A 27,822-nucleotide genomic window follows, 5' to 3' on the forward strand; every position below is an offset into this window, starting at 1 on the left:
TATGACATTTTGAATTGTCATTAATGTCAGATCATCATCTTACTTCGGTATTTTCTTGCGAATTTATCCAAAGTGTATTCAAAATAACCTCGCATTTTAAGCAATATACGAGTTTAAATTGATATTTAAATGTCTGTAGACACAGAAAATGACTTTTCAGACTTTAAAGTTAGTATCGTTAGTTTGAAAACTTGTATAAACATCGTGTTATGTGTATTTTATTTTGTGCAATATGTTCTAGTTACCACCGATATTTGAAGACCTTAATGAAAGGGTTAAAGACTATCTTTTGAAGCCGGAAAGGCTTTCAATACATCAATGGGAGCGTTCACAATCAAACTGGCATCGCGAAAGCAATGTCGATTCGCTATTTATTTATGATGACGACGATTTTGGACCCGACACCACTCTTGAGGTAATTATAATCATAGATTTACAATTTTAATTGATAATAGAGCAGTAAAAGTGCATTTACGTTAGGTATTTGAATGACTATGTGTGATTATCTTATCACTTAAATTCTGAAGTGTATTAGATAAAACATTTAATTATATAGATGATCTGGAAATAGGTCTTAAGAAGATAAAATATTCTAATTAGATTAACTGAAATCATTCTATGACAATGTAAAAGTCTTTATATTATAAACATACCTACTTAATACAAAAAAGTAACAATACAACTAGCTTACAATTAAAAAACATGGATATTCCAAAATGTTTGTAAACAATTTCAGGTGGTCAGAGATCCACTTACAGGTGAAATAACAGGTTTAGAAGAAGTGAGTATCCCAGTGGAAGATGATGAGGACAACCTGTCCATGTCAAGGGCTCCTTTGCCCCCCAGCATGGCTACCAGGGGTACTACCACACAGAGTCCATTCCTACCAGCAGGATTTGAAGAGGAGTTGGAGAAAATGCTCGCTGAAGCTGCCAGTGGAGATGTCAATATAGACCTGGATAATGAAGAGCCTGGCAAGTTTTTGGGTGAAGGTATGTATCAAATATTATGTATTATTGTATGCAGGATTCTACATGTAACAGATTTCAAGTTATTTATAGCCTTATATTAAAAGTAAAAATTCCCAATAACTAATTTTAGCCTTAGTAGTTTACTTTACATTGAATAAAAATGAAAAGACAGTGTGTTCAGCTCTCTGATTGGCTAGTGTGAATGAACAAACCAATCAGAACGCCAAATGTGTTCTCATTAAACATAAAACAAACTCATACTAAGCCCTCTGTTGTGATTAGCACCACTTAACTAATGAAACAATCCTGTCTTTTATTTCTTTATCACAAACATAAAGCTATCAACTTACTAAAATTTCATTTATTTCAAAATTTGCAGATATCCTAAACACAGCACCTGGATGTAAGGAAACTGTACTGTTTGCGGATGATGGCTTCACGCTGCTCAATGCTCCCAAGGAAGATAAGTCATCGGAGGACAAAGAAAGTGTTGATATACATGTGAAGATCAACTTGGAAGAAGTAGTTGATAACAATGCTCATTTAGTGGGTGAGTGTGGCATACATTGTTATCAATGGAACAAAGTTAGTGGTAGCTTTAGTTTCATTGTTTGTTTAACTCATCTACTAGCCCTAAAATTATACCTACTTTACAATATACAATATTTATACTTACCGAAATTTCATAGTTTAATTTCAATTTATGCCAGTTTCTGGTAGTCAGCAAGTTAAAAGATAACATTTAGAATCATAACCAGTTTTTCTGGATGGGAATTTAGAACCAAAATATTAATTTGTAAGTTATCAAATCGAAATTGGAATATGTTGCGCAGTATCTAGTCGCCTTTGCATCCACATCTTGACTTGGAACTTTTTTTCTAAAGAAATGCAAATATAATTTAATGAAATTACTCAACAGATCTCTGGAAAGAAGAGGAAGCGTTAGAAAGTAAACCCCAGAAACCTGTTAAGAAACTAGAACTGGATAGTGACCCAGATAATGACAACTTCCTCGAAGCTACCATCATCAGACCTCCAATAGAACTGCCGGAGCTACCAGTGTTGAATATCACCAGCTCAGCGGCGAAGACAGGAGTCACGTCCACTGATTGGGCGGAGATGATTGATGTGTCACAACCTGTACCAGAGTTCAGAGAAAAGATTAAAGATATGGCGCAAACCTATCCGTTTGAATTGGATAATTTCCAGAAACAGGTAAAAAGAAATACAGTAGAAAAAGACCAACTTTCTTTTTTAATAACAATGTGTTTCCTTTCAAATATTTAATGGTGAATCTGCATTGGTGTTTTGAATTTTTGATTGTCAAAAACATATACACTAGTATTATTAGATACTTATAGTAGTGTTAAAGACTTGCTTTGCCTAATAGCTATACTGATAAATAAAATTATCTAAAGTAGTAAACAATATAATAATTTTTAATTAAAAATAAATATTTGAAAATGAAAGTTAAAATTATTGAATATAATGGAAAAGTGATTAAATTACTTGTAAAACAATTGCAGGCTATACTAAAACTAGAGGAGGGTCACCACGTGTTTGTGGCGGCGCACACGTCGGCCGGTAAAACTGTAGTGGCTGAATATGCTATAGCCATGTCCAGGAGAAATTGCACCAGGTATGTTTCACTTTGTTACATTACTAGTAACTACTGTATGCTTACAGTATTTGTTTAGTCCGTGTTCGATTTTTGATTAAAGGTCAGTTTTATTGTAGGAATTGGGTGTTTCGATAGGATAGGCAGGTGCTTTATTACGGCACGTAATGCCGTAACGTGCAGTTATAGGGCCCACGTAATAGGGGGTCAGCCTATTGCCATATACTGGTCACAATTTCAGGCTCCGTGCAACTATCGAGAAATTTTCGAAAAACCGAAATAACCCAGTAATGTTTTGAGCGACTCGCAATCGAACCCGAGACCCATTGTCCGGTAGTCGCACTTGGGACCACTCGAGGCAGTGACACAACTGCACATATAGAAATTAGGTATACCCTGGTGTCTGGCAATCAGATCATCAAAATAAACAAAGAAGAGTAATAAAAATGATAATATTCACGTTACAGAGCAATCTACACATCCCCAATTAAAGCGTTATCGAATCAAAAATACAACGATTTCAACAAAATGTTTGGTGAAGTGGGACTTCTGACGGGCGACTTGCAAATCAACGCGACAGCGCCCTGCCTTGTGATGACAACTGAGATTTTGAGGTCTATGCTGTATTGCGGGTCTGATGTTACCAGGGACCTCGAGTTTGTGATCTTTGATGAGGTTCATTACATTAATAATGCTGAGGTAAGTACTAAATAATAGCTACTCCCCGCGGTTACACCCACTCCTCGACTCCTATTGGTCATAGTGTAACGTTATAAAAACTTACAGTATAGTATTCAAATCCGACCAGTAGTTATAACACAAGCTTTTCCACGCAGCATCGCTTTGTTTTAAGGGGTTGAGGGAAGGTTTACAAAAAAAATTCTACTACTTAGTTTTAGAAGAAATTGAGTAACGCTCGAAAGTCACTGAGGATGTTAGATTGTTGTAGAAGACAATCTATCGTTTTTGAGTAACGTTCAAATGTGATCGAATAATGCTCGAAGGAGATCGAGTACTAAACCGATCGACGTTGGAAAAAGGCAAAAGAAAACTCTCTTTCCTTTGTATACATCTAACAAATATCTATTATAGTTAATCTGTAAATAAAAATGACTATCATATTATTCTGTTTCCAGCGTGGTTACGTGTGGGAGGAAGTATTGATCCTGCTGCCTGCGCACGTGAGTATCGTGATGCTGAGCGCCACGGTGCCCAACACGCTGCAGTTCGCCGACTGGGTGGGCCGCACCAAGAAACGGAAGGTCTACGTCGTCTCCACGCCCAAACGACCTGTTCCACTGTGCCATTATCTCTATACAGGTATGTATGTAGACTAATATTAGGGGATTATTCTCCTATGTCCTACTTCTCCACTTCCTATATGAAACGAGATACTGTTTTAACTAAAAATCACTCGGTTTTACTCCGTAAATTAATAGAGAAAATCTACTAGTTTCGAGTCACGGAAGTACTGTACGTGTAACCCACTTTTAGTTCATTTAGTATGTCTCGCTATAGTCATTATTATAAAAATAGAGATACTGTATATTTTTGTAAGGACTATGTTATAATAATGGTGAATGACATTTAAATATCACAGTATGTTACTATTATGCTAATTCGAAGTATGAGCTACCCCACTTTAAGTAATTTGTTTGTTAATTCCAGGAACTGGTGGGAAGTCTAAGAACGAGAGGTTCCTAGTAGTAGACCAGGAAGGAAACTTCCAGCTGCGGGGTTACAATGAGGCGGTGGCCGCTAAGAAGGCGAGGGAGAATGAGTACAAAAAGAATTTCGGCCCGAAAGGTAAGGAATTAGAAATTATATTTGCTTTTAATAACTGAATTGATCTAAGATCACACTCCTAAGAAGTTTCAAAATCTTCGCAAAATATTAAAATAAGACTAACACTTTAAAGAAATTATTTTATCTCATGTTTACCAATGCTTATAGCATAGATAAGCACGATGTTTTGTTTTAAAAAGTCATTGAATAAAGTCTTTTATTTCCAGGAGGCAAAATGTACCAGAATCCCAAGGCTGAACAAACGATGTGGGTCGCTTTCATCGATCACTTGAAGCAGCAAGACAAGCTGCCGGTGGTCGCATTCACATTGTCTCGTAACAGGTGAGTAAATTATATATCATTCTAACTACTCTAAACTCTAAAAGAATGGTTCTATTATAACTTTCGTGAAACATACTAAATTAATTATTATGTTATCGGCTTATTCATGTATATATTTAGCAGCATCCCACGATAAACGCCGAATTCCTCGTCAAACAGTTACGTTAGTAAGCCGATAACAATGGTTATAAGAATGGTTCTATACACAGAAATGTAACGAAGTGAATTACCAAATAAAATAATGTTCCAAAAGTTTAGTAAAACTCTTTGTTCTGCATTATAAATGGCAGATACTTTTCAATAATGTGAGAGGAGATCAGGTGATCTCCATCACATAATCCATTATTTGTTTTTTTTTCTTTAGCCTTCCTCAACCCATCTTATATCATTTAGGAACTAATTTCAGCTATAAGCCTAAAAATGTAATTTACACAGAATTGATTTGCAGATGCGATCAGAACGCTGAAAACTTAATGTCAGTAGATTTAACAACTGCTAAAGAAAAGGGACATATCAGATCTTTCTTCCAAAAGTGCCTGCAGAGGCTTAAGGAACCTGACAGAAGATTACCACAGGTAATTTGTTAAAGCAACATTTATTGTATATTTCGATATGTCGTTGTGATCGTTCATATTAGCATTGCACACTGTTCACTGCTTGAATAAACCAACCAAACAGAGCAATCGCTTGATAGGTGTAATCAGTATCGTTGGTTCACCGAGCGAGGTTCACCTCTTTTATATTTTCATTGATGGCTAATGCATGCTAAAGTAAAACATCTCTCGTGAGGAAACCATCATACGTATGTACATATATAGGTTGAAAATTACCTTTCATGTCTCACTTACTGGTGGCGCGATCTACGTTCTACAGAATCGATTTGCAGTTCTAGTAAAATTAAATTAATAACCAGAATAACGTATTATTTATATATGTATAAACCATGTTTTTAGGTTATAAGGCTACAAAGGGTGTTGGAGAATGGTATCGGAGTCCACCACAGTGGTATATTGCCACTGCTGAAGGAAATCGTTGAGATGTTATTCCAGTCTGGTTTTGTAAGTATAATTATTGTTATTTTCTACCCCATTGCACTAACTATAACAACACAACATTCGTTTTATAAGAAATAATTCATCATTTAGACTTAAGAAAAATGTTTGCCATAATTGGCACCTCTGCCTACCCCTTCTAGGATAAAAGGCGTGACGTTAGGTTACATTAGACTTTACAAAAAAGTTCATTCAACTTTGAACTGAATGCCAGTGTATTTACAGGTGAAAATCCTATTTGCGACGGAGACATTCGCGATGGGCGTGAACATGCCGGCGAGAACTGTAGTGTTCGATGAGACCACTAAGTACGATGGACTGCAGAGACGTGTTCTCGCACCCGCCGAGTACATACAAATGGCGGGCAGAGCCGGGAGGCGAGGTATAACATAACTTATACTTCTTTTATAGTTCGTGTGAACATATCTACTCCAAAGTTATTTAATGTGTATAGGAATTGTCATATGGACTGCTTCATTGGTCGAGTGATCGCAAGTGCAACTGCCGTGACAAGGTTCGATTCCCGGGTCGGACAAAGGATTACTGGGAACTTTGGATTTTTTAAAAATTTCTCAGTAGTACCACGGAGTCTGGAATTGTGCCCAGTATATGGCAATAGGCCCCTGTATAAACTTATAACACAAATGGTTAAAAGTGGGGGTACATTTTATAGCTGCATTACCCTTTCGGGGATAAAAAGGCTCGACGTTGTAAAATTGACATTAAACCCAAGTTACTTTCAGAATGATAGAATAGAAATGCGCCCCAAAAATCACCACCAGAAAACTGCATCCAGGATTGTTAATCATACTAAACAGGCAAGACTGTTTAACAGCTTAACTGGTTGACTGCGACTTAAATATATATTATTTTCGCCAGGTCTCGACGACACGGGCACTGTGATCATCCTGTGCAAGGAAGGAGTGCCTGACTTGGTCACCCTCAAGGGCATGATGCTGGGCATCCCACAGAAACTATCCTCACAGTTCAGGCTCACATACGCTATGATACTCAGTTTGTTACGGTAAGACAGTTTCTTCATATTTACATCCTAATAACCCTTAAACTAAGCACACGCGAACAAATAACTACTATGTAATGTGAAACTATAAATAATTGTATGACAATGGCTCGGACTCGAGTCTGTAGAGAGCAAACTATTTTAATATAAACCAAGCACACATATTTGTCAGTTATTTCCTTTCAGTTCATAACTCGTTAAATGCTTTATAAAGCTGTATTTTAAAGCTTTGTTAATATCAGCTGCGTTAACGGCGGTGAGTTAAGATGTTGGGAGCCGCCCAAACCGACTATACTGAGTCTAAAAGCTGTTCACTTTACAGCAAAATTAAATATTTACATAGATTTAAAAACTCTTATACGTATTAAATTAAGGAACATATCTTACTGTGTTAATATTACTTTTATATTTTAAATGTAGAGCTGCAACGGTATCAGTGGAAGGTATGATGCAGCGGTCGTTCAGAGAATTCAACCAGATTTGTCAAGCGGACAACTATAGGAAGCAGCTGCAACTAGCCGAGAAGGAATACTCAGAGAAATGTAGTACACCGCTGGCTTCACACTTAGCACCGCTAGCAGCCTTCTATGACACGGCAGCAATGTACATCGATGTGTTGAATGAAATCATGCCGATACTCCTTGGTACAGCGAAGATTTCAAAGGAAATGACGCCTGGTAGAGTTCTCGTGGTGTCTGCTGGACCTTACATGAACCAACTTGGTGTATTGTTGAATAATAATGGCAAGTACACTTCATTGATCGCATTTAACGATAGAGAAGTACACCGTATTTTTTCTTAAGTAACTAACTTTTACAAAACTGGCAATACTTTTGAAGTACATGCTAATAAAAAAAACTAAATACTTTTTGCTATCCTAAAATAGAAAGCGAAAGATCTTATGCACAAAGATTATTTTTTATTTTAATTTTTTTTATTTTATTTTATTGGACTCCCAACAAAGGATACACTTACATGCTAAAATACAATTTACAATAATTTACAGTCTTGTGATCCTTCAATTACAGGGAATCACATCCTGCTAAGTTAACTAGAGCTATTAAATAAAATTATAAAAATGTTTAAATCGAATCTAATGAGATCAAAAGAAAAATAAACCACTTATTAATTAATTAAAGTAAAGCAACAATAGTAATTCACTTAGATAAACTATACCGTATGGATAAGACTCTTATACATTCCTCTTTTCTACCATATTTATTATCGTCTATACTGACAATGTGCAAAAAAATGAGCCAAAATGGCCCAGTAGTTAAGCCAAAAATTGCATTTTTCTTTTTGAGCAAATGTAACCACTCTTTGTAAACACGACACGGGTCAATGACTGCACTACGACGCGACGTTGCCGCTCTTCTGTTTTGGTTCGCAAAATGGGAAAAGAATTGGTAGCTATTATACCAATTCTTATAACCTAACTAGACCCAAAATAAGATTATACGTGCATCATCGTCCACCAATCCGTATTTTATACGAAATAATCGCAATAAATCTTTAATTAACATTGTAGGTACCAAATTAAGTTCTTTACTCCATTTAATTTGAAAATAAGAAAACGCATTTCATAACCTGTGTGCACACAACCTGCAACTACAACTAGTTACAATACTTTTATTATGACAAGAACGAATAAAATTACCTTTTTGGGTTACGCCTAATCCGGGCAAACACACACACACACATCCGTCTTTAAAATGTTTTCTTTAAACGACAACGTGGATTTCTCACGTATTTAATTCATTAAATACCACAAGCACAGAGTTTACTGCCACAAATTTTCATAATAATAATTAATTTACAGTTACAATCACAATTTAAGTATTTACTTGCACTCAGAAAACAAATCATAACAAAATTCCGCGTAAAGCTCAAGTTTAAACTGTTTTGTTTTCAAACAAACTACGAAGTAGTTCCTACACCAACCACACGGCAGCACACGAATATCGATGATGTACTTACTAGTTCGGCATTTTTCCATAGATGGCACTTTTACCAATTCTCCAAATTATTAATCAAAATTAACTAAATTATGAATTTCTGTATGTTTGACATTCGTAACGAATTAATGAGTCAAAGTACGTATTTATTTACGTTTCTAACTAAGCTTTTATAGTATAAACTGTTTTGTTTTCAAACAAACTACGAAGTAGTTCCTACACCAACCTCACGGCAGCCCACGAATATCGATGATGTACTTACTAGTTTGGCATTTTTTCCATAGATGGCACTTTTATCAATTCTCCAAATTATTAATCAAAATTAACTAAATTATGAATTTCTGTATGATGTTTGACATTCGTATCGAATTAATGAGTCAAAGTACGTATTTATTTACGTTTCTAACTAAGCTTTTATAGTATAAACTGTTTTGTTTTCAAACAAACTACGAATATCGATGATGTACTTACTAGTTTGGCATTTTTTCCATAGATGGCACTTTTATCAATTCTCCAAATTATTAATCAAAATTAACTAAATTATGAATTTCTGTATGATGTTTGACATTCGTATCGAATTAATGAGTCAAAGTACGTATTTATTTACGTTTCTAACTAAGCTTTTATAGTATAAACTGTTTTGTTTTCAAACAAACTACGAAGTAGTTCTTACACCAACCTCACGGCAGCACACGAATATCGATGATGTACTTACTAGTTTGGCATTTTTTCCATAGATGGCACTTTTATCAATTCTCCAAATTATTAATCAAAATTAACTAAATTATGAATTTCTGTATGATGTTTGACATTCGTATCGAATTAATGAGTCAAAGTACGTATTTATTTACGTTTCTAACTAAGCTTTTATAGTATAAACTGTTTTGTTTTCAAACAAACTACGAAGTAGTTCTTACACCAACCTCACGGCAGCACACGAATATCGATGATGTACTTACTAGTTTGGCATTTTTTCCATAGATGGCACTTTTATCAATTCTCCAAATTATTAATCAAAATTAACTAAATTATGAATTTCTGTATGATGTTTGACATTCGTATCGAATTAATGAGTCAAAGTACGTATTTATTTACGTTTCTAACTAAGCTGAATATGACACATGTAAGAAAGAGAAGATAGCGATAGTGCGAATATCGTCTAGTTGACTCGCACTCGTTGTCAGTAAATAATGAAGCGAAGTAGTCAGTTTTAATACCCTTATTCATCATCGGTAATTCAAAATATTATTGCAACCAAATATCGGGTAGATAATAGTTATCAAGAGTAGCCACAACGGCAAATAACACCCATGTCTACCTACTTGTAACTCATTCGGCGTTGAGGCTAGGGTTGCCAACTTCTTAACTTAGGAAAAAAATGTATGAGAAAAAAAGGGATTTTTCAAATTTGATGTTTTTAGTGCTTAAAAACTTTTTTGTGTGTTAACAATTTTTTGTTATCTTTATCACAGTAAATGAATTGTGATAGGTTTACGTTTATTTTTTTTTTGTATCCTAGAATGTAAGTGTTTTGGCTCCCGCTGTAAACTTTCATTTTGATGTTAATAAATAAATAAAACTTGTTTGATAATCAACATTTAAATTGAAAAAAATAAACAAATCGTTTTTAATTAAACTTTTGTCTACCTGCTGCCTACTTTAGAATTATGTCTGCACAACTTTTTTAGTGAAAGCTGACTATTCACTCGCTATCGACAAAATTGTACAGAAATGAAATGACGTGGGTTTTGTTTTATTTCATTTATAGCAAGTGAATTGAGTGATATTTGTATAAATGTCACAGTCTAATATCATTCTCAGTCATTCTAATATTTCGTTTAATGATTATAAACTATTAATGCTAAAGAAGAAAAAAAACTTTAAGTAAACATAATGTGTATTTTGTTTATGCATCACAGTAAAGGTTGAAAATAAAGTATTTTTGCAAACTTTATTTAAATGTAAACGCATAAAGTATAATTACCAAAAACAAAGTAAGATACGTTACGTTATTAGAAAGTATGGTAGGCAACCCTAGTTGCGGCGGTTGTTCCTTGGCGACGCCGCCGCGCCGGCGCCAATTGATGAAACGAACGTTCGTTTTCCGACCTATCCCATAAAAAATTGCGAATATTTATTTTTCAAAGATCTTTAATAAATTAGTAATAATTTTACGTAAATAAATAGAAGTATTAACATCAGAGAAACAAAACTGATAGGTAGTAGATACATTGGCCAGCAGATCAACCTACTCCAATATGTCAAATGGATTTTCGACTTTATGTCAATACAATAAAGTTGAAGATGTAACAGAAAAGGATAGGTAGCAGCGCTGTGCGGTCGGTTTCTTTTGACGGCTTTTCGCGGAAGACAAGTGGCGCGCGCGGCGGCATCGTGAAAGGGGTATGTACCCTTTCGTTTGTTTTGAGTAAAGCCGCCGCGCCGGCGCCGTGCGCTTTTGGCACGCGCCGATTCATCAGTTCACTGCTAGCCTTCCGGGATAGTGTGTGTGCTTTTCGCAACCTTCGGTGGATTACGCGCGCGTTGTGTTCAACTGTTGTTATTAGTTTTTCGTTTAGTTCTTAGTTTTATTATTATTTAGTTTTTTACTGTGAAATAGACACTGACATTAGTATTTTAGTTAATTGTGTAATTTAGGTAATTTTCGTTTATTTTACTTTTTAGTGTGTGTGTGTGTGTGTGTTGTGCCGAAATGCCGCGACATTATTACAGTGCTGCAGAGTACACGGACATGATTTTGATGTACGGTGAATGTCATCAGAATGCAGCGTTGACTCTGCGGACTTATCGAGAGAGATACGGAGCGTCTCGTCACTGCCCGACTGATGTTCGTACAATTATTAGTGCTGTACAAAGACTCAGAGACAATCAGCCGCTGATGCCTAATACCCATGATGGAGTTGCTGGACAGCAAACTTCATCGAACTTGGAACAAAGGGTTTTAACCCATTTTCGTAATAATCCAACCTGCAGTCTTAGGCAAGCAGGGCGTACGTTTCACGTGCACCATCGGACGATACACCGAATCCTCAAAAAGGACAAAGTACGTCCGTACAAGTACTGTAAGGTGCAGGCGCTGCTGCCACGTGACAAGCCCGTGAGAGAAATGTATTGTCGCTGGGTGTTAGACCGGATTGCTCAAGACCAACATTTCGTGAGAAATGTGTTTTGGACAGACGAAAGCACATTCACTCGAAACGGCATGTGGAACCGACAGACCATGCGACACTGGAGCCATACCAATCCCCACTTAATAAGGGAATCAGCGCATCAGTACCGGTTTTCCGTAAATGTTTGGGCCGGCATTCACGGAGAAAACATAGTGGGTCCGTTTTTCATTGACGGAAATCTGAATGCTCAGAAGTTCTTAGAACTCTGTGACGGTCCAATTTCTGAGTATTTAGATGGATTGTCTGTGGCAGCAAACTCAAGGGTATGGTTTCAGTTGGACGGAGCTCCTCCACACTCCGTACTCCTTGCAAGAGAGCGGCTGAACATAATGTTTGGTGACCAATGGATTGGGCGCTTTGGTCCCCAAAGGTGGCCGGCACGATCGCCCGACCTAACACCCCTGGACTTTTTTTTATGGGGATTCATTAAAAATGAAGTATACGCGAGGTTATCAGAAAGCGAAGCTGAGCTCCGAACACGGATTGTCGACGCTTTCGATAAATTAAAAACAATGGCCTTGGATCCTGACCGAAATTTATTGCGCAGGGTTCGACACAATATCGTACGGCGATATAGCTTATGTGTCCAAAACCGTGGTGGACACATTGAACATTTAAAAATTTAACTGGGCCATTACTTAATTGTGGTGTGTGCAAAGAAAGTGGCGAGAAATCGCATTCGCAAGGGTAGCCTCCAAAGATAATCCATGATCATTCATCACAACAACTCAATAAGCAGAGTGAATGAGCCGGCATGTCATCGTGTGTGTGTGTGTGTCGCCCGAACGCAGACGCCACGTTGCCGCTCTTCTGGGGTCAAGGTACGTTGATACACGGAGTGTTACACTTCTTTGAATTTATTTTACTATTTGTTTTGTTTGAAAATTTCACTTTTTTAATTTAAGGTTTTTGTTTACATTTTTGTTGGATTGTACTTCTATGTAATAGTTCTACTTTATAGTATAAATTATTGTATAAGAGCGATACACATACTGTATAAAGTAAAAAAAAATTAAACAAGAAAAACTAAAATAAAGGCTAAGAGCATATAAAATAGTACAAATTTCCTTAACTCAGAATAAACTAAACAGGAAATTAAATTAAAATCAAAAAGTAAAAGTAACAATTATAAAGATTAGTGAATACTAATCTCACATTTTTTTAAGTATTTACTAGTATTTATTTTAAGTTAACAGATGTGTGGCCTTAAATCTAAACTCGCCAAACTGTTACGTTTGATGGCGAGAGTTTAAATAGATCACACCTCCCCTCTTTTTCTTAACTGCAACATTTGTGTAATTGTGTTTTTAGGTCCAAGACAGACTCCATACAAGGTGCTTCTACTCGACACGAAGGTACAGGATAACGCCAAATACAACTTCGAGATAGACGAGAACTGGTACAGAATACTCAGTTTCTCCGCTATGTATAGCAGTATAGGTAAGAGTTACTATATAATATATAAAGTTTCCATGTCAAAATGTTAGTTACCGCACTCCTCCGAAACGGCTTTACCGATTTGTACCACGTTTTATATGCGTATTCAGTTGGTCTGAGAATTGGCTACTATATATCATCTAGATATAATTTATGAGGCTAAACAAAGTTTGCCGGGTCAGCTATTTATCTTGTTTTTGAACTTTTTGTTCCCTGAATATAGAACTTTCTTATTTATACAATCATTTCAGTATAACTGACTATCGTGAAACATTATTACCATTTACTTAGATACTTTTCATGCAAGTTGAATCACTTCATTGTAATACAGTATTGTCAAGGGTTCTGGTTGAGTTTGAAACTAATCGGGTATTCCCCTAATACAATGAAGTGTATTGTTAAATATGATTTTATTATTACGTTTTACAGCTGTATATTTTTATTTTCAGGTACTGAAGAAAGTACCCTAGACCACACCATATTATGTATTGCACCCAAAAATATAGTTTCTGTTACAAAAATGAGCCTGAAAATCGACCCCAAGGTCATTATAGATGATTGGGAAAAGAGACAAATTCCAAGGTAAGCAGAGATTTATAATACGTTCGTTACACTTTTTTTATAAAGAGATAAGTTAAAGTTTTAAATACACACGTTATTGTTTACTACACCTACTTTTTATAATTATGTAATGAACGCCATGCATCAAAGGTGGACTTGGCGATTGATTATGATATAAGCCGGTAAACGAGCCTACGTATCACCTGATGGTAGAAGCAATCGCCGCCGCCCATGGACACCCGAAACACCAAAAGCGTTACATTTAAGGGTTGTTGGGGAATCGGGAATTGGGAAGGAAGGTAATTAATTAGGCCTCCTCCTCCTCCTATTATTATACTAGATTCCATGAATAAAAATGGAGATTTAATCCCATTCGTTAATGTTGTAACGTGCGCAATTCCTTAGTATAACCTCTAGTATTAACCTTTACAATGGCATTTAAGCAATACGTTCATTTCTAATAAGCAAATCTCCTACAGGTTCAAAGATGCGCCCGTCGGCTCAAGCTGCGCGACCGCAGTACAAGAGCTATCCCGAATCTCACACGCCGTATGCTCCGGAGCCACGACGCTGGAACTCGTCAACTTGACGCAGTCTCTTGCAATTACCACGGGAGAAATACTCTCTTCTATAGACAAGATGAACAAATGCATGGTAAGTTGTAATTTTATGAGTTTGTGCTGTACTTAATGCTCTGCAATCTCCAATTTTAGCTATAGATCGTCATGTGTATGTAGGTACAGCTAAAAATACTATACAACCTTTATTCAGAAAAATAACCTAATAAAAATATCTACAATAGAATGAAAATAAAATACTTATAAATCTTTACAGCTTTTTAACATCTGCCTCAGGCTAGTTCTTGGTTGCAATTTTCTCTCATAATAACTTCAACTCGTGTCATAATGAATAGCTATTCGCATACGAACTGCCGCACTCAGAGACATTTAATGATTACTTAAACTATTCCTTAGTAACGATTTTGTATTGAAAACAATTGCTAAGAGCTGGGTTAAGTAATCAATAACTGACTCTGAGTACGGCGGTAAAAGCCGATTAAATATCCATATAAATCGTGCTCGTGCTAGATGTTGTGTGACCTTTATATCAATATTGGATCATAGACTGACATAAAGCTTCTATAACTTATCTGTCGGTAGATTTGGCTATAAGGTTTATAGCTATATAGAAGATAGAATTTTCTTATAAACCCTGAAAAAGTGTCAAAAATCTACTGCATTCAGTAGATTCAGCTGCTGACATCATGATAAAGAGCCTGACCATGAACCATGCCATTCATGCTATTTAGTTAGTAATGGAATTATGTAGAAATAAAAAATCAGAATGCAAAGTCAAAGTTATTTCAAATAGACCGGCTTGCACTTTGAACGTCAAAGCAAATATATATAAAAAAAACAAAATGTCAGTCTGTCTGTCAATCATTCCTCTAGTCTGGCAAGATAATATGTATCAAACAATAAAATATTGAAAAATAGAATATTATCGATTAACAGTTTTAGTGATAATGCTTGTTCTCTAAATATTTCCATTTCTTTTTCATATTATCCATATCATATAGGAAAGTTGTAAAATAATATGTTTGCTTTAAATTACATATAAACTGGAGGAAGAGCTAAGGTAATTTACACTTTTGATTCAATAATGTCATGAAGCTTTGCCATTATGATTTCTATGCGTATTTTATTACGAGCTATAGTCGCCTGCATTGCGAATATGTATGCATATTTTTATTTCTCAAGCATTGGCGATGATGTATATTATAAAGGAATTATTAAAGCTCCTTTTACCTTCCTTCAAAAGGACCATGCCCATTTTTGCCCCAGAAACGCCCAGATAAAGTAAATTACAAGATTGAGGTAATAAATAAAAATTTTAATTAAATTGTTAATTTTAAGTCCTAAGAAGCACTGGATAAAAAATAAAAAAAATACGACTTTTTGTTGACCACCGATCGGGGCTTTTGACAGAATAATGTTTCATTCATGCTTTTTGCATTTATCACGGTCTGGAATCATGTCTTTTGGCCGGTTTATTCACTCGTTGTGTTTTTACAAATTATTTTGAATAATGATAAACTAGTATTATAGTGTTGCTGTTTTATTTGTATATTAATGATACTATCGGTAAGATTAACTTCATAATAAGTAACCGCATGTAAATTATCTTACTAGTAAAAAATATGAAACGTTATTTTTTTTAACATCTTTTAAGACTGGCAACACTGATTCATTCATTCACTCTGCGTCTGCTGCTGTGTTTACGTTTACTCCGATTGTGCTTTTCCGTTCAATTTAAAATCTACTTCGGCTACGTTTTATGGATATTGATAGTGTCGTTTTATTCAGTGACTTCGGCTTTTCTTATACGGACTTCGTTGTGTTTTGTGATTTGGACTTTTCGTTTGTGACACAAAATGTTGCGTTGCTTGAACTGTGGGTTACGCGTTCAACGCATACAGAGGCATGTTGTTACAACTTTGCCTCAAGAGTTGCTAATTATCTTGTCTATTTGGCTGAGAATTGAATATGTAAGTATCATTATTATATACATTCAGAATCTGCAGGACGGTTATACACGGTGTAGTTTTGAAACTACAATATATCAGAAGATTGTAATAAAACTCATAAATAATTATGTAAAAATACGATACTTCGTCAAAAATCAATAATACTTTATAATACTTGTTATTTTATTTTTCTAATTTTAACTGATTTTCAGAATAACTAACATAATTACCTTCTGAAATATCGTGCAACTTCAAAACTATACCTTGTATAGAGTATGCATGCACGATAACTTGAAACGTGACTGCGAGAAAAATATATTACTTAATACAGTCGAACTTCAACTCTTATCGTGGACGTGTAAAATATTTTTTTTGTTTTCTTAGTTAATCATTTCTTATGGTATGTGAGACCTACTAACACCGACTGTTTTGTTTTCAGCTCCCTATGGAAGATGTAATATGTCATGCATGTTATGTATTCTTACAAAATGCTGATGTAAACACACCAAGAATATTAGGTCATACTAATATCTGTGCTGGCTGTGGCTGTTCTTTGAATGAAGCTAGACTTCATTCTCTCGAAGAAAATGGACCATTATATGATTTTTTTCCATGGATTAGATCAGTGCAGGTATTTATCTAAATCCTTAAACACCTATTAAGTACTACTTACATTGAATATGATTAATGGTAATGACACATAATTATAACAATTTGGAAAATAATCCTTATAACTATATCAGTGGTAATAGTTTTTACAATGACAATCATTTTATGCATTTTTTTAATATATTCAAGTATGATAAATGTCAGAGCTCTCTTAATTTGCATTATATTGTTTATTCAACTTAGTAAATCAAGAGATTGTGTATTTTATATTTTTTAACACTGCTTTATTTTTAACAATCATAAATATTTTCAGAATGGAAGAGATAGCTATGCTGTTTGTCATAATTGTTGGCGGCGAGCTAGCCGACAATTTGAACAAGATTCTCAACGAGAAATGGCTATACCACAATTGCCACCTGTACCTGCTCCTGCTCCAGCACCTGCCCCTGCTCCGGCACCTGCCCCTGTCCCGGCACCTGCACCTGCTTCTGCCTCTCAGCTGGGCCAGAGATCAGTTGGAATGGTCAATTTACCTCATTACAAGAGAGCTGCTAGTACATCAAGACACTGCATTTATTCCGACTGCGGTTATGTACCTATGCATTTAATACCAACATTTATTAAAAATATGTTAATTGTAGATTACAACTATTATGTGCCCCGGTATTCACGTGTTTGCCATCACCATTTGTATTCTAATACTTGGCGTGAATTACCAGAACAATCATCTTCAATATCAAGTTTTAGTATAAATCAAATAGAAGATTTAGTTAATATGGCAAAACAAAAAACTGTCACATTTAATTTTGAATGTGTTGAAGAAATGCCCAACCACATATGCCATTATTGGACTGGACTGGAAGTGTCTGAATTCATTATTTTATTTAATGAGTTACCTTTAGCTAATCAGGTACCATCACCAAAATCTGCTTTGGCTATCTTTTTAATTAAAATGAGGACAGGGGACAGTAACAAGAGATTGTCTTCATTATTTAATATACCTCGATCAACTATGGAGAGGCACATGAACATTGTACGCTTATGTTTTATGGAACATTTTGTACCATTACATATTGGATTGCAGCATCTTAATAGAGAAGATGTCATAAGAAGAAATCTGAGTATTCCAAATGCTTTGTTTGGCAATCCAAATGGCTCTGATCAAACCAGACCTGCAATCACAATATGTGATGGCACTTACATATATATTGAAAAGAGTTCCAATTATTTCTATCAAAAGGAAACTTATAGTTTACACAAATATGTGAACCTCGTTAAACCATTTCTTTGTGTGTGTACAGACGGGCACATTATTGATGTGATCGGCCCTTATGCTGACACTCAAACCGATGCAGAAATAATGAAAGATTTATTTACTGATGAATCTGGACCCATGCGATCATTTTACAGAGAGAGAGATGTATTTATACTCGACCGAGGATTCAGAGATGCGATCCCACTGTTGGAGGCCTGTAATTATAATGTGCAGAAGCCTGAGTCGTTAAATGAGGGAGAACGACAACTAACAACTATTCAGGCAAACAAAAGTCGATTAGTGACATTATGTCGATGGGTAGTGGAAGTAGTCAACGGACGATTTAAAAGGGACTTTAAATTATTTCGCCAGGATTATTTTAATAGAGCTCATGCACATTTAATGAGTGATTTTAAAATTGCAGCTTCATTAATTAACAGATTTCACCCCACGCTTCAAGATCGGCCAGATGCTTCTCTTATTATAGAAAGAGCCTTGAGGTATCAACATACTCCTAATTACTTAGCAGAATTTGTAACAAATTATAATTTAAACAGGCGATCGGTTATGTTTAGACGCATAGACGGCAGGTTTCCTCAATTAAATATATTTCCCGTATTTAGTTACTCAGAATTGATTATTTTCGCATTGGGCCCATATCAGGTAAAACAAGCACGATCATATTATGGCGAACATGTTCGACAAAATGGCTTGTATGAAATTGAAATATGTCCTGAGCTGGAACACTCTGAAGAAATGGTTGCGGCCGTTGGAGGATATAGACCTTATTTATTAAGGGGTCGAATCCAGTCGCGCCATATTGGTCGGCGTAAATATTTTACGTATATTTTAATTGACACTCAGCCCTCGAGTAGTAATTGCTTAGATGCAATATTAGGTTACTGTTGCAACTGTCTCGTGGGTAACAGAACAGTGGGATGCTGTTGCCACGTTATGGCCATAATATGGTATTTGGGTTGGGCTAGACACCAAGACAATATATCGCCGCCAGCATCATTCTTAGACAATATATTACTTGTAATTGAAGAATAAAACATTTAACACTTATACTGCTTTTTTATTTTATTCGAAACTTGTACTCAATCGCCACAAACCTTGAATGCAGCAATAGATCAGTATTTTATCAGTCAGAGAACATTATTTTACCCCATTTAATTGAAACAACCTAAGTATTAGATCTGTTAATAAAATAATTATTGTAAATGCTTACAGATCAGACAGTACCTACCTAATACAAATGTTGGTATTTTTATTTGCCTTTAAGTCAAGCAGTTAATTGATGTCAAATATAAAAATATAGTTTAATACAACCCGTTCTATTTTATCACAATATGCTTTTATAAAAGCATCTCATCAAAAATACCCATTTGTTGTGAGTCATTAGTCTCTTTCCATATTGAGTTCTGTTTACTCGAGTACAAGTTTTGCATCGAACCTAATCGTTTTCACATTTATATTGACACTATACTATGGAAACAAGACTAGTAGGTAGACGTAGGCCAGATCAGTGTCCTTTTATACTTAAATATAAGTGATGATCATGAAGTTCCTAATAAAAAACTAATAGCATTGCTGTCCGTAAACGATACAATGCATATAAAATATCAGTAGTAAGTTATCATGTTTAATATAGAATTACTTGTGAATCGGTGCTTTAAATGACATAAAATCTAGATATTATAAAAATACTATTAAAAGGCTATCATATGACATAGGGCTGCAATTTGGGCATCGCATGACAGTGCTGACTTTTAGCTCCATACTAATATGGGCATGGTCCTTTCCTGTGTACGAGTCGATTGTCGAGTAACAACTCTGTTAACATTAATCTGTTCATGTCTATCTAAGTCATGTGGCAAACCGCTCAAAACAAATGATAAATATCGGTTCAGCCATTCAAGAGAAATTCACTAACATACAAATAAAATAATAACTATAAAGGAATTGCCAGTATTTATTAGATATTCATTCATTCATTAAAACCTTCATACTTGGTTCCCCTATTTTTTCATTATTATTATCGCAAATTTGTTAAATTATGTTCAGCTTTTGTGTTACTGTTATAGCCTACCGCATTTAATTTCTTTTTAAATAAAATTTCCTTAGATAAAACTTCACACTATTATTACTCGTATAAATGACAAAGTTTGTTTGTTTGTTTGGATGTTTGTCCGTCAATCACGCTGATACTACTGAACGAATTTTGACGAAATTTACGGTATCCAGACAGGGTATTAGTTGACTTGGGTGATAGGATATTTTTATCCCACGGGGACGCGGGCGAAGCTAGTAAAAAATAAGTGTAACACCGTAGAAAATAGTCGTAATTTAAAAATTTGTTCGTTGAATTGTTATTGTAATTTTAAAATCTAGTATTGCGTATTAAATTTTATAGATAAGTAGGTGAAGTAAAATATGGTATGCTGTTGTGTTGTAAAAATGCCTGCCTGTCCTGGTTGGCGAATAGTGTATTTTATTAGTATAAGTCTATTTTAACGCTCTTCTAGTAATTTTTATGGACTAAAGACCTTCAAAATAAAATCCCAAACTCCTATTTCCAGAATGAATTGAAGGAACATAAGAAAAGTACGGACATAGCCAACTTTAAGTCAGAGTTCGCGATAGTGTACGAGCGTAAGCTGACTGAGCGGAAACGGGACAAGTATAAGCGTTTGCTGTCGTTCGAGAACCTCGCTCTGTACCCTGATTACCAACGCCGACTGATGGTGCTGCGCGAGCTCAGCTATATCGATGAACATGACAGTGTTATACTTAAAGGTATGTATAGGGGCAATTTTTATTTATTTAGAAGATAGATTGGATGGTCTGCGAGTTCAAGACTCAACAGTTTGCTTTACAAGAATGTAATGCTCTCTTGCGTTGAGCTTGAGACATAGGTTTATCCAGCCCCGGGATCGAATGTATTCAGCTTATGATAACAATATTAATAGGCATAACTTTAAATTAACTTTGTATGTGCAATATTCGTTGTAAGATTTTTTCTGATATAAATACTCATTTATTTTATGTTCATGCCATCTATATTAGCTAGATATAGTAAATATTTGTTTGATTCATATTCGCAAATAAGTATTATGATGTTGTTTTTCCACTTCACAGGTCGTGTGGCATGCGGTATGGGTACAAACGAGCTAATAATCTCCGAGCTAGTGTTCAGGAACGTGTTCACAGACAAGACGCCGGCGGAGATAGCAGCGTTACTCAGTTGTTTCGTGTTCCAAGCCAGGACGCAGGTGGAAAACCAGCTCACTGACAAACTGGCTGAGGGCGTCAAGGCTATCGAACAAATCGATGCTGAACTCACTGCTATTGAATCTAAGTATTTGGTAAGTTTGTGTGATAGTTGTTATAGTTGAAATATTCTGTAGAACTATCACTTTCTAGGCTTTATAACTATACAAATATCACTGGTACCGTAGAAGACAAGTAGATGTATTCGGGATCAATAATAACGAGGATTTAATAACACAAATCTTCAATGCGTTAGGCAAAGGAAGCGGTACCTACTTAATACGATATTTTTCTCATATATGTGTATATAAGGCCCATGTAATAGGGGTAAAAACTTAATTTTACAAATGGACAATAATCCGATACTCCGTACTAAAATTGTATATGTAATACATTTTTTATTTACTTATAATAATGTCCTTACAGGTCGGCCAATTTGAAGGGCAAGCAGAAAGACTGAACTTTGGTCTCGTGAGAGTAGTGTATGAGTGGGCGTTAGAGAAACCGTTCGCGGAGATCATGGACCTCACTGATGTGCAGGAAGGTATCATAGTCAGGTGTATCCAGCAGCTGCATGAGGTAAGATATAACAGCCTTTCAACGTATTAATATCATTACACTTAGATTAAAATTGTTCAAAGGGCCTCTGCGAGTTGGCTTCGGCCCCTCGTACGCCTCCCAAAGGTCCGGGACCCTGTTGTCCCGAGATAGGAAAAGAACGAGCTAATAATTTTAAATATATTCTTGCCCATTGTCCTTCCCCCAATTATATTAAAACAAGATTAATCTTATATTAAAGAGTGTGTTGGTCAAATTCACGACCTTATTACACTCTGCTTGACACCCAGTTTCGTGTGACATAGAGTATTTTACGCACACATCACATGAACAGCCTATTAGTGGCCACTGCTGACCAAAGCCTTTTCTCACATGGAGAAGGTTTGATTATTTGTAAAAAAATGTCAGGTGTCTAAATAATCTTAGAAAATACATAAAAATCGAAAAACGTCACATAGGCACGTGCCGTTTGTTTGGTTTCGAATCCATATTCTAGTCAATGTGGGTGTAATGATGATGATAAGATATATGTTATTGATTTCAGTTTTACTTTATTTGAACTTTTTATAATTTACTATTTTACAGTTTATAATTTACTACTAAAATATACTAATTTAAAGTACAATTCTATTCCCTTCTCCCAACAGTTACTAGTAGACGTGAAAGACGCAGCCGTGGCAGTCGGCGACCCGAAACTCCAAGCCAAAATGATGGAGGCATCCACAGCCATCAAAAGAGACATTGTATTCGCAGCCAGCTTATACACCACGCAAAAAGAAACGGTCACTACATAATTATAGAGTCCCATTTGCAATATACTTTATTTTTATAGATCAAAATGCTTAGCCTGAACTTATTTTTTTTTATTTCCGAAGTTAAGAAGCATTTTTGTTTTGGTTGTGTTTTTTGGGCCACTGATTTTGGTTTTTTTTTTAATGAAATGATTTTTCTATATAAATATCCAGCTTATGTAGACAATAGGCCAATTTTAAGACTGTTCGAATTATATTATATACATATTTGTTATACCATGCGCAAATACTTGCGCACCAACACAATGCACAATGGGGCTTATCGTATTTTTACTCACCAGATGGCACTAGTAGAACTGTCGTTTTTCCTCCAATACTAAATTAGCTAGTGCGACACCATAGGTCGTTCAGTATTAGTCAGCTGCAGTGATTGGACAAAAAAAACCTCTTCCTACATTTGCGCCATCTGGTGAGCAAAAAAAACCGTATTCCCCATTACTTTAACGTTCAATTTTCCACTGTCCAATTCTTTTTTGACCCTGTGAGAAAAAAAACAGAAGCGTTGTAGTATTTGAGTACCTTATCTTACAATTAACTGTTCGTGTGCCGGAACTCGGATCCACACAAGACACAATGTGTTTTCTATTGTTGTCTTATATACTAGGGGCAACTACCCAATTGCTAGCACTGCACCAAATTATCAGCACTCTGAATAAATCGACCAATTCTAAGGTTTTCACTCACTAATTTGGGTTACCACACTTATAAATAAATAAATGTATGTTTTTGGAATCCTGCTATTGGGAAATTCATACTTTGAGACCTCAAATTGGTGGAAATTATGTAAACAAACATTTGTGTCTTGCAGTTTCTTCTGTTTTTGCCTGTTTCTTGTGATCGCGCGTAAGTTCATGTGTTTAAATTTTATGATATATCGTATATTTTACAAATTTAATATTGAAACTAATGATTTCTCTGATATTTGAGATAATTTTTGATGATAATCTGAAGAGTAGAATTTGAGGTTCTGGTAATTAATTGGTAAAATACGTAGTGCTGATAAATGGAACGAATATTTTGTAAATTCTAAATTATCAGCACTGGTGCTGATAAATGGAAAAAAGTACATAAATACTAATTTCATATTTTTTAATGTAAATTATGTTTATTTTATGCAAAGAATTAATTTTGTTATGTAAAAGTAGTTTATACCATCAAAATCCAAATGTTAGCATGGTGCTGATAATTGGATCAGAAGCATGCTGATAAATTGGTTTCCCTAGAATTTCATCATCTCTTCTTATTTCTTTCTATTTATTTTTTCTCTTCTTATTTTTTGTTTTATTACCAGTAATATTAGCAAAAGATTTTGTAGATGGTATGCAAGCTACGACAACTTCTATAACAAATAAACAATGTTATAATAATACTGGAGATTGTCTTAGTAGTGCGCAATTGGTATGTCTTGATAGTCAACAATATTTACTAACACCAGTCAAATTACAGGACATTATGATTACTAAAAAACCATCTGAACGGAAAGGTGTAAAAAAAAGATATTGACTTGGCCATCGTACGTAATCATGCAATAGACCATCGTAATTCGTTGCCATGAAATAGACTAAACAATTTAATACGAGAAATGTCAACAAAAGTAGGTATACTTGTGTTTTCATGCGATGGCCAAGTCAATTTATTTTATTTAAAACGTAAAATTAATGTAATATTGATATGATAACAATTTACATTATAACTTAAGACAGAAGGTCTCTTAAGTAGGGACTAAATAAAATAACCGACTTGGTATTACATGGATCTCACATTTTTTTACGGTACCTACATAAACTGATGAGGTGCGCGACTTGGATTTTTTTACAGAATGTTTTTGATGGTATCTCACTTCTTTTTGTAGATTCAATTATTCCATTAAACAATAAAATGTAACTGCATCAATAGCTTTGTAATCTCATACATTTATATGGGTTTACAAAGTTATTGGTCTGATGAAATTGTAACTGTATCAAAACTTTGTAACCCCATACATTTTTATAGGATTACAAAGTTATTGATGCAGTCGATGTATCTAAAAAACTGAATTTACTGACAGACTGACTGAATTTACAAAATATTTGATTTTTCCCTTGATGTAGGTACTAAATACTAATTTTATGCAAAAATTTTAAGCTTCTATGTCTGTTAAAAGTGCCTTATACTTTTGATGATCTGTCAGTCAGTGACAAAATTTCGAAACTTTAACGTGTTATAATTCTTAAAGTAATGGTTAAAATTTAATGAAAATTCAAATATACCATGTTTGTACAATGCCTGCTTAGTATTTAAAAATTCAGGCTTCTTGTTTTATCCACAATGAAGTTATAGGCGGTCGAAATTGGCCTGAATGGCTACGAGAAAAGGATGGTACGGCCGTGACGCTTTTTTTTTGCTCGACTTATACAGATAAAAGTATTATTAGATGATAAGTAATTGTCTTGTTATCTACTTACTAATTATATAAAAAATAAATAAAAACAGATTTTAATAATGTGACTAATTTTTTTTTATGTAATTCCTAACAGTGATAGTGAGGTGCTGATAATTGGGTTGCTCTATGCTAGTAATTGGTGGAGATGGTGCCAGTAAATGGTGACAGACCCATTTTTTATTCTTACTTGTCTAAATAATCTTGGATAGAGGTCAATCGTGTTTTTCTTTTATTATCGTCTTCCTTATTAAATATTATAACTATAAAATTTGCCTTAACGGACAAAAGCCTTTTTTTCACAATAATAAATTGGCTTAAATTAGGACTAACTCTTAAAGTGCTGATAATTGGGTACTTTACACTACTTACTACTATTTTAAATACGAGAGGTTAAGCGGCATTTTTTGTTTATTGTAGTAGTTAGATCCGCTTTATGGTCATAAAACACACATTTACTTATTTTTATTTTTTATTTTTACCTTATGAAAATATTTATTTATGATTCCTACTTAAATGTTATGTATATTTTTTTTATTACGTTGTTACGCATGCATGCCCATGATTGATTTGCTCTCCATAAAAATAAAATGTTGCATTTTTATTTATTCGTTTTATTTTTGTTATCGATTCTGTTTAGTTTTATTATTTTTTGTAGATCAGTGTTGTAGTTTATTTATCGTTAAATGATGCCGTCCAATACTAGTTGCCGTCCAATGCCTTTGCAAATACAAGCAAAAAAAAACTTTACAAAGTATTTTTACCGTTCAAAAATGCATGGGAAAAACGGCTATCATATATACGGAATCTAGTTTGTAGATGCGTAAAATAGAGCTTTGTGTTATTTTAAATAAAGTAGAAATTCAAATGTAGGTAGCTCGTATCTACCCCTTTAGCTTCTATACCATTACAATGCAGCAGACTTGCATCAAGCTTGCACGATGGACAAGAGCTACGTTTGCAGGTATATTTTGGACCTAGTTTTGTTGTTGGTAAGGTAGGTTTTTGCATGTTTAGAAATGAAGGTGCTCATTTTACATGGGGAGTTTGATTGATATTTGAGGTCAACTAGTCTGGTGTCTGGCCACTAATACAATGAACATCTCTTTAACTTGTTTGCCTATTATATTGATTTGAATGCAATTCAGTATCCAGTGGACCGTTCGTATCGAGACAGACAAGGGGCGTCTGTCTCGATAATATCTTCTCTTTTATTCCTAGTTATTTGGCCACAACCCTTTTTTGATCAGTACTTGTTAGTCAGTTAAATTGTACCTACTTAAAGAAATAATGTTACCGTTACCAAGACCAGCAACAGAAATATTTGAATATAAATGCACTTGATAACTAGTAACCAGCAATTTTAATAACATTGTACCTTTTAATTTTGACACAGATCAAGCTTTTGAAGCTGAACGAACGAGCCGGCGCTAAGAATAAAATCAACCGCCTAACTCACATGAACTCTATGTACCGAAACATTGTACTAGCAGCCAGCTGGACGCCCTCAAATACACAGACGAACAAAATCGAAGTTCTACCAACAACGGATACAAAGGCGACTATAAAAAACACTAAACAAGAACAAAAACCAACTCCTATTGCAAAGAAAACGAACAAATCTCCAGAAACTATTGAGAAAGGGCAAAAAGAAACAAATGAAAAGCGAAATAATAGTTCCAAGCCCAGTAAGAAATCAGGACACAATGAGAAACAGGTAAATAAAAACAAACAACAGAAAGAAACGCCAATAACAAGCGATGACGTCAAAACTGACTACATTTTAGGACAACACGATGACTGGACAGATTACGCCTAACGATTCTTCTGAGCAATGATCCAATTTGGCCGAATATTACTTGAACTGTAGGCGCTTGCCTATCTGTTTTGAAGCGCATAGCGTAGTCATGCAATATTAATCCAGCTGCACGCTGTCTGATGAAATATACCAAACTATAATTGGACAATCTCATCTCAATACAAATCACAGACAATCTGACGGAGAGTACAAAGTCAACCTTTGGGTTCTTTCCTAGTCCATCCCCATTTGTTTGAGGACGGACTCTAAATCGTAACCAGATACATCAGAGAATGACATTAACAACTGACTATAGTAATCGATGAATGAAGATGAAGTTATCCAACGCAGGCTATCGAAAAATCTGCCGAAAACCTCGCTAGTCTTCCTGACCTAAATTATTTTATGCGTACCTAAGTACATACTTACTTCGTAAGTTTAGAAACTTCATTGCTTCCAATAAAGATTAGAATACTCCCCTTTCTTTTCATATTATACTACCTATTTTACATGTAAAAGATATTATGTATGTAAAAGATATTTTTAATATTATAATATGTAAAAGATATTTTTAATCTATCTCTCTATAGTTATCATTATTCTCTCTGACTCTATTAATCTAGACACACGGCAGTGTG

The 27,822-nt window shown here is 34.9% G+C and overlaps 2 protein-coding genes across 3 annotated transcripts; both read left to right on the forward strand.

Annotated features, from left to right (window-relative positions):
• LOC118275615 (helicase SKI2W) lies at positions 1-27,519 on the forward strand. 2 transcript variants are annotated; one of them, XM_050695336.1, is made up of 23 exons: positions 1-168; positions 242-415; positions 737-992; positions 1,351-1,521; positions 1,891-2,186; positions 2,498-2,610; positions 3,057-3,288; positions 3,726-3,909; positions 4,258-4,395; positions 4,602-4,716; positions 5,165-5,291; positions 5,670-5,774; positions 5,994-6,150; positions 6,648-6,792; positions 7,210-7,532; positions 13,247-13,375; positions 13,822-13,954; positions 14,413-14,587; positions 20,907-21,123; positions 21,466-21,692; positions 22,024-22,176; positions 22,803-22,937; positions 26,783-27,519. In XM_050695336.1, the coding sequence occupies exons 1-23, from the start codon at positions 130-132 to the stop codon at positions 27,203-27,205; spliced, it is 4,167 nt and encodes a 1,388-aa protein (XP_050551293.1). In that variant the 5' UTR covers positions 1-129; the 3' UTR covers positions 27,206-27,519. The 2 variants fall into 2 exon arrangements, with proteins under 2 accessions (XP_050551293.1, XP_050551294.1); XM_050695337.1 differs by lacking the exon at positions 26,783-27,519 and having other exon boundaries at positions 22,803-25,990.
• Positions 15,616-19,392, forward strand: LOC118281400 (uncharacterized). Its single transcript, XM_050695343.1, has 3 exons — positions 15,616-16,481; positions 16,900-17,091; positions 17,383-19,392. Exons 1-3 carry the CDS (start codon positions 16,368-16,370, stop codon positions 19,375-19,377), a joined length of 2,301 nt encoding a protein of 766 aa, XP_050551300.1. The 5' UTR covers positions 15,616-16,367; the 3' UTR covers positions 19,378-19,392.
• Positions 27,520-27,822: the final 303 nt, after the last annotated feature.

Source organism: Spodoptera frugiperda, chromosome 8, assembly GCF_023101765.2.
Source record: "Spodoptera frugiperda isolate SF20-4 chromosome 8, AGI-APGP_CSIRO_Sfru_2.0, whole genome shotgun sequence".
Taxonomy (NCBI): Eukaryota; Metazoa; Arthropoda; class Insecta; order Lepidoptera; family Noctuidae; genus Spodoptera; species Spodoptera frugiperda.

What these genes read in the sequence shown, in the direction of transcription:
- LOC118281400 (XM_050695343.1), top strand. Translation starts at nt 16,368, where the DNA reads ATGTTGCGTTGCTTGAACTGTGGGTTACGCGTTCAACGCATACAGAGG. An exon ending in TTTGGCTGAGAATTGAATAT is followed by an intron (nt 16,482 to 16,899) that starts GTAAGTATCATT and finishes TTTTGTTTTCAG; the next exon opens with CTCCCTATGGAAGATGTAAT. An exon ending in CATGGATTAGATCAGTGCAG is followed by an intron (nt 17,092 to 17,382) that starts GTATTTATCTAA and finishes AAATATTTTCAG; the next exon opens with AATGGAAGAGATAGCTATGC.
- LOC118275615 (XM_050695336.1), top strand. Translation starts at nt 130, where the DNA reads ATGTCTGTAGACACAGAAAATGACTTTTCAGACTTTAAA. An exon ending in TGTTATTCCAGTCTGGTTTT is followed by an intron (nt 5,775 to 5,993) that starts GTAAGTATAATT and finishes GTGTATTTACAG; the next exon opens with GTGAAAATCCTATTTGCGAC. An exon ending in GGGCAGAGCCGGGAGGCGAG is followed by an intron (nt 6,151 to 6,647) that starts GTATAACATAAC and finishes TATTTTCGCCAG; the next exon opens with GTCTCGACGACACGGGCACT.